Raw genomic sequence first — 9485 nt, 5'->3', positions numbered from 1 at the left:
ACTGTGTAGGCCTACCTGGCAGAATCTGATAGGACCTCAGGCCTCTTTATGGAAGTTCAATGTGTCTGTGTGTTTGAGAAACTGATGCACGCAGGCAGAGATTATTATCATTTTGCCCTCTTGTTTAAACTGCATTCAGCGGTGGTTCTTTTGGCATATAATCCCTAGAAACAAATGTCTAACCGCAATTTCCCAGATTGGTCACACACTGAAAAACTGCTGAACCGTGACATTCAAGCAACGTGTGCAAGTTGTATTTTCTCATTTTGGATCATTACCCTTGATTAATTATTGGAGAAGGCCTGACAGCAGAAAATATTGTTTCACTAGAGACAGCATTTATCATAAAGACTGTAAACATAATTGTAATTTATATCGGAGAAGTATATTTTCTAATTTCTAAAACCACCACGTGGCTCAATGGTGGGTACCCAGCAGTACCCACCCTTAAATTGAGACCCACTGGTGTAGCCTACAGCAAAGTTTGGGCAGTATTTCGTCTTTCCTGTAAACGGTTGCAGGTTTGGGTTATCATTCACTGGCAAGCGTTCTATGGAAACCTATTCCAGCATGATTCATAGATACCCCTGTGAGCTATTGCACCACCTTTTTTTTTAACTCCACCCCATGAGGCGTCAAAGATCTCATTCTCACCACCACACATCTCTGGATCTCAGCAGGGGGGTTGAAATCGCTGACCATCATATCTTGGTGATTGCCAACCTCTGCAACATTTTCTGGAGATGGGAGGAAATCTCCCTGTGATCCCCCTGCCACCACAAACATTTTATTTTCCACATTATCCGTATCTGCCCCAGTTGTGGTTATCATCCATGTGTAAAGGCTTCCACAGTGTCTACAGTACACCCAATCCCAAACCATGCATAGCTTATATGGTCTCAGTATTTTATTTCTTTTTTGAGACCACATAAAGATTGATGGACATTGAAGTGATTTTCAGACTTGCACTGTACTGTATGTAAATAAGAGGAAGTATAGTCTCTCTAGGCATAAAAATAAATATATGCCGACAAATACACATTTATACGGTTAAATTTGGAATTCTGTGCAGTCTATCTACCACCCAGCTGAATATAACTGCTAGTCTTCCCCAACTGTGTAATACTGCCCTCCATAGCTCAAAGTTTAAAACACATGTATATTTGTTTCTGCAGCCTAGAAATAAATGTGCAGAGAATATTTGTGTCTTTGCACTACTTGCACTGACATAATTAAATAATGATTTCTCTCACATGCTGTTCATAAATGTGACCCTTTAGGAGTAAATGTTGCTCGTTTAAGTATTATCCAAAGCCAGCATAATGGCCAAAGTTATATAAATGTTTTCCATATACATAATAAAGGTATTGCCATACAAATATTAATAGTTAAAAAATAATATAAGAAGAAGTCATTATATGTTCCTATTTATTATTCTCTTGATTTTTTTAAGCTGTTATTCCGTTTAAGAAAAACAAATCTATTGTGCCAATTCCCCTTTTAAGTGAGCAATCCTTTAAAGCACTACCAACAAAAATAGTAATACGGTACCCATTGTGAATCATTTGACTGTGCTGTCTGTTGAATCTGTTTATGGCCATTAGATTGTGGAGTCAGTGCAGGATAATCAAATATCTGGAAAGGCTGTGCTCGTTTTTTTGTAATAGGCTACTATATCTGCATAGCTCAATGGGTAGAGCATGGTACTTCACACTGCAGGTTTGTTTCCCACTGGGCCAGCCAATGCTAAAAATGTACAGTATGCACTCCTGATACTGTAAGGCACACAGATAGATTCTTCTGGGTCATCATAGCATAGTTGACAGGTGTACAGGGTAACCACTTACCAGAAATATTTTAGAGGCAAATCACCTTTTCCACCCAGTTGAACAAGAACACATTAGCAAGAGTGACTTATGCCTGTGACAGAAAAACAAACCTAAATTAAGCTTAAACATTTCATACACTACTAATGTGGACACTGGATCTGCTGTTGTCTTGTATTGGTGCCATCCTGAAAGGCAAGCTGTCTGCAGAATGATCTTGCTGCTATGGATGGAAAGCCTGCACAATACAACCTGTTTAGTATTAAGACAATCAGATTTACTTTTAGACTGATGGTGACCACTCACTTCACTCACAATTAATTCATCATATCATGTTTTCATGAAAACCCAAGAATCATGAGATATGAATTACTCTAGACATACGGTACATCCCAGACACGTGCAGTGAAACATCAGTTCCGGCTTTTGCCAGAACTGAGGTGCATATTGTACTATAAATAGGTGTGCAAAGAACAACCACTAGTTTCCAGTGTGACACCCACTGTCTCCATTTTCCAGAGCTGATACTGTTTCTTTGCAGGTCCCAAGTGAAGTGAGTGGGGCCTGGAGTGCCATCGACCAGACTGAGAGCGGACACCTGGATCCAGGTTTCAGTATAATTTCTTCAACACATAGAAGTAAAACTATGACAATCTGCAAAACTGTGGTTGCAAGGCTGTCTCCTACTCCTTATATATTAAGGCAGTATACAGTATATGGTCACTGTAGATAGGTCAGTGGGTGACTACAAGTGGCTCTGTAAAAAGTCAATGTCATATTACTGTTATAATCTAGGCTCTAGAGGAATTACTACACATTATTCAGGGGATCGATGACTGCAAACACACTATAATATATTACATAATTGTTGTGCATCGACTTTGCATGTTTCAGTATCGTGGAAATACCAGTTTGATGCTATAAATGCAATGAGTATTACAATTTCACTCAAAAACAGTTACATAAATGCTTGCTTAATATTTTGTTATTCAGAGAAAGAAAGGAAAGGTACAGTACTTTACACCGAGCCATCACGTGAAAAAGTGATATCCAAATGCGGGTTGCTCATTTTGATTTTATTTTCCACTGAATGTTTCCGTTTCCGTCCATGGCAAACTATATTTCATTCTGTATGGCATTTAGTATTCCTCAGCTGACTACATGAATAGATATGTTGACATTCACAGTAATAAGTTCAATAAATGCTATTCAAGCGTACCATATTATTAGTTCTCAATAAACATGGATGCTGCCATGACCATTAAAATGTTAGTCACTAATAACTAAGGTCACGTTGCCATAACCCTATGTTGGGTTGGTTGTATGTAAGGTGGGTCAAGACTATCATAGATGGATTTTATTGATATTTGCATATCATACTACCATGATAGAATGTATCAAGTTTGATATTTGCATATCATAGATATGCAAATATCAAAAATTCAAAATAGATCAAATATATTTGATAGTCTTGATCAAAGCCAAGCAAGGTGGACTGGTAGTCACAAAGATAGTCACAACCCTCCCATTAGCAGGAAACCCTGCTCGTGGTGTAAAAGAGCAGTGGGCAAGTCTTTGAGCCTGTCGGTGAAACATCTGAACCAGGATATGGAAATGAACAAACGCTTAAATCTAATTTATACTTCTATGACCATGTAGCTTTGGGCAAGCATGGTTGTATGACAAAGTATAAACTAACTGTGGTTTAATTACACTGAGTGAGTCTACAGTGATAAAGTACACTCAAAATTAGATTTGTTCAAAGCCATGGTTTAATCTACCCGATGTAGAATAGATTGAGTGCATCAGACACATTTTTAAACGACGAAAATGTACTTTTACAGGACATTACAAAGTCAGCTATACATCATTTTTTAAATTACATCCATAATTTTGAATACAAAATATGTTTACTCTTTGAAAATGACATGGTATTACAAACCTAAACAAATCCTCCTTAAGCAATCCCTGAATCTGATTACAAGTCATTTTGGGGAGAGACCAACTAATTATTTTCAGCAAGTATATATTAAAAAAAAGGATACATCACTTTAGAAAATCTTGGCTTGTGAGAGATAAACTCAAATCAATGAAAACAGTATTTGCACATAATCATAACTAAAGCATGGTATAAAAACATAAAGCCCAAGTCTGCATGTCAGTAAAGGTTTAATGCTCATTTCTGAACCATCTCAAGACTACAAATTTGATACTTTGGTACTTTCTGCATCCAAATATCAAGGTCACGGCTATGTTCCCATGTCATAATCCAATCATACAACCATAAATCTATACAATGAGACTTCATTATTGTTAACAAACATCAAGATAGTACAATGGCTTCAACTTTTATTTCAAAGTGGGAATAAAAAATTATAAATATTGGAGCAGCTGATCAGTACAATCAATTCACCTTGAAGAATAGTAAACTGGCTGCATTACTCAGCATCCGAGGCTTCTGCCACTTACATAGATGCAGGTTTTCCATGTGCTTGATTAAGATTAAATGTCATGTTACAGAGTCATTTAAACTGAGCAGCAGCATACCACATATTAAAAACCACCATCAACACTTTAGCAACAGTGGGTTATCAACAGCCAGAAGCTCATGCCTGGTAAAAATGTATCTGTGGCTGGTATGTTTCTCTACTTTAGTGAAAGAATTGCAAACTCGAAGGTACTTTTTTTCTATGGTAAATATATAAGGATGGGGAAAATACTGAGTGTCACACATCATGTTCAGTTCTTTTTTTTTAAAGGACATGCTTGCTTATGAGGCTCTCACTACTAGCAGGCTCAGGATCTAACAATGAGAATAAGAGACACATTGGCACAGAATACACTGGTTTAGAATCTGTTTAACAAGTTTCATTCCCCAGATGTTAAATCACAAGGACAAACATTTTAAAAGCTTGGAATGGTACAGTGATACAGATTCAGTAAGACGCAAGATAGAGGGGGAAAAAAATGGATATTAAGTTGACAGGACAGTGTGTGCCGTTTTGCACATAGCCGGCAAGTGGTAAGTCACAGATTGCAGATGCACCAAGTATTTTTCCAAAAGAGGCGTCATGATCTTTGTGTTCAAAAGTACTTTTCCCTCTCTTTTCATTACTGGGTCCATCCTTCTCTCCAGGTCCAAGACAGTGTGCCCAACCAGGGAGCTTCAGATAATGATTTTCCAAGATCATCTTCCACTCACAGTGAGCTAGTCAATCTATCAAAACGTGATCCCCATTTGTGGTGTGTAGTTGGGTCTGTGGTGCTCCCCAATAGAGCCAATCATCTCTGGACCCCAAGAATCTCCCCTTCAAAAGTTCATTTGCAAGGCAGTGGGCGCCTGAACAGCAGGATGTGTGGCTCTGTGTAAAAAGGGTAGAAGGAAAAAACAAGATTAACCACATGAACCATAGCAACTCATCCCGTTTCTGGGTAGGTCATAACATTTGGTGAAAACATTCTGCAGTAACAGTATAGTATAGTTTAAGATGTCGACATGAGCAGCAAAACACTGGTGGGTGGCATTTACATTTGTCATATTAATGGTAAAAAGGATACAGAATACTGGACATTTTTAAATCAAGTGCCCAAGCTAAAGTGCCAAGCTAAAAGTTATGTTTAGCTATGCGTAACGGAGAATCGGAGCTCTAAGACAAAACACTATTATATTTTCTCATAAATCTCAGGATTTATTTTGCCAATCTGTGCACCCTTTGAATCCTTGGGAAGGTGGTTCTGTATACCCGCTGAGCAGTGAGCATATGGTGGTGGTGTCAAAGGTTGCAAGTAACCAGATAGCCATAGCCCATACAACCCGTTATGTATTCTCTTAATAAGAAAAGGTGCAACAGCAGGCATTACAAATGGTCCCTAGCATTGTCTTTAAATAGGCTTTTTCTAAGAGAAGGGTGTGTCTGTTTTTTCTGCAGAAGAAAGCGAAAAAGAAAAGGAGGGATTGACTAATGCAGTTTTTGATTCATTGAATACTTAAGTCAGAAATGTAACAGCATGTGGTACACTGGTATACAGTCTGACATAAAGGCTAAGCCTGGGGCTTAACGGTCCAGGCACCTTGGCTGGTAAGTGGTAACCCAGCATGACAGTGTGTAACGGGTTCGAGTCCCGATCCTAACAAACTTTGCTGTGTCTCCCCCGCGACCCACTAATTATCATGCCAGTTGCCGTGCGCTCCCTCGCATCCACCCGCCTCCCCGTTAGACAGGATGACAGTGCGAGCAGCGAGCGGAGAGAGAAGAAAATGAATGCGCAGTTTGACAGGCAAAGCTGTAGCGGCACAACAAGCGGCAAGCGCCAAATAATATACAGTTACAGTAGATAATAATAATACAGATCCAGTGCTGGTTGATGCGTTTATAAAGAGTTATACTATTAGTATTTATTATAGAAATGGTAAATGGTGCATTTATATAGTGCCTTTATCCAAGGCGCTTTGCATAGGTTGTGCATTACATTCACACACACAAACTCATACACCGATGGCAGCGGAAACCATGCAAGGCACTAACCAGCACAACAGGAGCAATTAGGGGTTCAGTGTCTTGCTCAAGGACACTTGCTTAAGGACACCAACTTTCCCCGTGTCCTGTCTACTTCTATCAATAAAAAGGCAAAAGAAAAAAGCCCCAAAAAATAAAAAGACTTGTTTCCATTGAGGTTCTATAAATAAGTGGTGTACAAAATGTGTGCTGGGATTTATCTATTAGATTGCAAAATTCGCAACGTTAAATCAACGCTGCATTGAGGATTTCTCAGTTTTATATTTTCTGATATGATTATTACATTAGTTGCTCTGCTGTAAATGGTGCATTTATATAGCACCTTTATCCAAGGCGCTTTACATAGATTGTGCATTACATTCACTCACCCATTCATATACTGATTGCGGCGGAAGCCATGCAAGGTACCAACCAGCACATCGGGAGAAATTTGGGGTTCAGTGTCACTTCGACATGTAGACACTAGACAGGTGGAGCCGGGATTCGAACCGCCGCCGACCTGCTCTACCTCCTGAGCCACAGCCGCCCATAATGTTGCTCTTAGCCTACCAGTAATGGTAGGCTCAGGTTATTACACATGCATGTGTTATTGTGTTTATGTACTTAGCGTTCTAAGAATAAGAAGACCTTGATTTTGGTCAAATAATGTTACTTGAAAAATAAAATGCTGTTAAACCAATTGTCATGGCAATTTTCATGAATTAGGTTTGTTTCCCTGAAAATGTTGTGCAACCCTGTACAGAAACCTGGAATTCATATAAACTAGTCAAATGTTTTTTTTTTTGTGGCTTTCACTTTTATTTTAATTTTTTTATGGAGGGATAGACAGTACTACAGTAGACTGACAGGAAATCGGGAGAGAGATGGGGGGAAGACATGCAGTAAAGGCCGTCGAGATCGGGAGTCGAACCCACGGCACACTGCCAGACTGGATTACCAGCCAAGGTGCCTGGACCGCTGAGCCACGGCCCAGGCCCAAATGCTTCATTTTTGTGCCCTACCAAGTTCATGATTCACCAGTTAATGTTCTTACACATACCACAGATACATTAACGCAATGTATTTGTACTTGTCAAACTAGTTTTCACAGGGGTGGGATAGACCAGGCATTCTCAACCTGGGTGTCCCCTCAGGGGGTCGCCAAATAATTTTGGAGGGGGTGCCCAGATTATATATTAAAAAAAAGAATCGCTGGGTCCCCAGCCAAAAAAGGTTGAGAACGAGTGGTTTTCAAGCTGTGCAGACATGATTTTGGGGGTGTCCCCAGATGACGATGACAATAAAAAAAGTCAATACCATAGACTCTGACATAGAAGACACTAGTCCATAGTCTGTATCGATACCAGTAGTCGATCTGATAACAGTTACACCTACGTAAAAACAAGAATCAAGCTGAATACCACCTTCTACAGGAATATTGTTTATCAAGAATGTTCTAATCATACAATATCTAAAGATTTGTGGCTTCCAACATGAGGTTTGGGAGACCGCAAATTAATATAAATATTCATGTTAAGATGTAAATATTAAGTCCACAAAATATACATCTGTATAATTCAAATACCTGACTACAAAGTGCAAATCCTGGTTATGTGTATATGTGGTTCTCTCAAACTTTTCAGGCAGGGAGCCCGCAACCCCTCAAATTGATCATATTTTTTAATTGGGGGACCCCCAAAATAATAATCATATTTGAACTGGGGATGTGGACAGACACACACACACAACAAACATTGATTAAAAATAGCAGATCTACAAGCTCACAGCGTTGAGTTTGTAGATCAGCTATTTTGTATTTTCACAATCCTTTGCCTCAGTCACAATTTGAGTATTTGGCTATTTTTTTTAAATATATATATAGTTTGCTGATTACTTTTGATGCAGTAATGCTCTTCGGTAGTAGGTCTTAAAAGTCCTTTGTCACAGGTTTGAGAACTTCACTGTTGTATACCACATCCCAACACCACCGTTTTGGCCTTGGCACATTTTGTACAAGCTGTATTATTATGTACCCAAATTGAGAACCCATCATCAAAATAATTAAGGAAAAACAGCACACTCCTTTCCTTTGGATTTGATGGAGTCATAAGAGACTACGGTATTATGTACCTGGCTGGTGGATCATGTAGTGCACCCATCCTTGGCTCTGCTGGACCCCGAGGTTCCTCCACTCAGTCTCCGACATCAAATGGGTTTTGGGGACACGCTTAGCAATATCCTTGGGCAACATCACGTGCCTGTCGACACAGAAGGCAACAATTCGAAGATGAACGGATGACATAACAAAATCATCATCATGAAGAACTGACCCAAGCCAAGGTACGTCATCATTTGGACAGCAGCTCCGACTGTCGAGCGTACAGATGACCAAAGAGAAAGAGCATAGTTTTTGATAAATGTCAGGCCCCACAATCTTTACCTTCACAGCCTCATCAACTTAAAATCGATCCGCCTCCGATGGCGACACAGTTGAATGTGTACATTGTGCAGGATAATTAACATGGCTGTAAACTACTGTAATAGTACATTTGAATAGTTTTGACTATAGTAGTGTCATACCTGTACTCGTATTTGTCATCATCATATTTGTCAGAGTAGTAGATCTGTTTATTGGACATGGCGTGGCGATTGTCTGTTTATGAAAAAAGGGCGACATGTCAACGTTAGCTGGCAATATCAAAATTCATAATTTATTCGTCGATTATGTAGAAGGGACAACACAAGTCAGTTCTTTGCTAAATGGCTAACAGCTAGAACACTAAGGTCTGCTAAGAGATCCTTTAGCTATCGCTACTGGCTGCAGCTTATATCTAGTGAATGCTTACCTTATGTGATATTTACGATGAATAAACGGCTATAAAGCTTGCTATAAAGTTAATAAATTATTCCGATGTTTAGCGTCTTGTTCTTGTAGTTGTTGACACGGCGTGCACTGCAGCATGAAGTGAACGCTTCGCTTTTGTTTCCCTCTCGAATATGACTTGAACCCGCCTTTCACCGTTCAAAAAGCCCTCACTGCCCCCCATTGGTCAAAGAGCCGATGCTGGTTGTTTTCCATTGGTCAGCCGTGTCTGTCACCGGAAATGACTTTACGTTTCCACACAGTCTCATGATTGGTCAGTAAAAAGGAAGCGAATTGTGA

At 39.5% G+C, this 9485-nt stretch overlaps 1 protein-coding gene across 1 annotated transcript; it reads right to left on the bottom strand.

Annotated features, from left to right (window-relative positions):
* Positions 1 to 3976: 3976 nt before the first annotated feature.
* cks1b (CDC28 protein kinase regulatory subunit 1B) lies at positions 3977 to 9305 on the bottom strand. Its single transcript, XM_080788148.1, has 4 exons — positions 9169 to 9305; positions 8903 to 8975; positions 8453 to 8580; positions 3977 to 5188 (listed from the first exon to the last, which is right to left on the bottom strand). The coding sequence occupies exons 2-4, from the start codon at positions 8959 to 8961 to the stop codon at positions 5145 to 5147; spliced, it is 231 nt and encodes a 76-aa protein (XP_080644274.1). The 5' UTR covers positions 8962 to 8975; positions 9169 to 9305; the 3' UTR covers positions 3977 to 5144.
* Between the last annotated feature and the right edge of the window lie 180 nt (positions 9306 to 9485).

This window comes from Protomyctophum bolini (genome assembly GCF_963924005.1).
Source record: "Protomyctophum bolini genome assembly, chromosome: 17".
Classification (NCBI taxonomy): domain Eukaryota; kingdom Metazoa; phylum Chordata; class Actinopteri; order Myctophiformes; family Myctophidae; genus Protomyctophum; species Protomyctophum bolini.
This window is presented reverse-complemented; position numbering and strand designations above follow the sequence as displayed.

Coding starts and splice junctions, on each gene's coding strand:
- cks1b (XM_080788148.1), bottom strand. CDS start 8,961: ATGTCCAATAAACAGATCTACTACTCTGACAAATATGATGATGACAAA. Junction 8,581..8,902: donor GATGACAAATACGAGTACAG/GTATGACACTAC, acceptor CTGTGTCGACAG/GCACGTGATGTTGCCCAAGG. Junction 5,189..8,452: donor CTACATGATCCACCAGCCAG/GTACATAATACC, acceptor CTTTTTACACAG/AGCCACACATCCTGCTGTTC.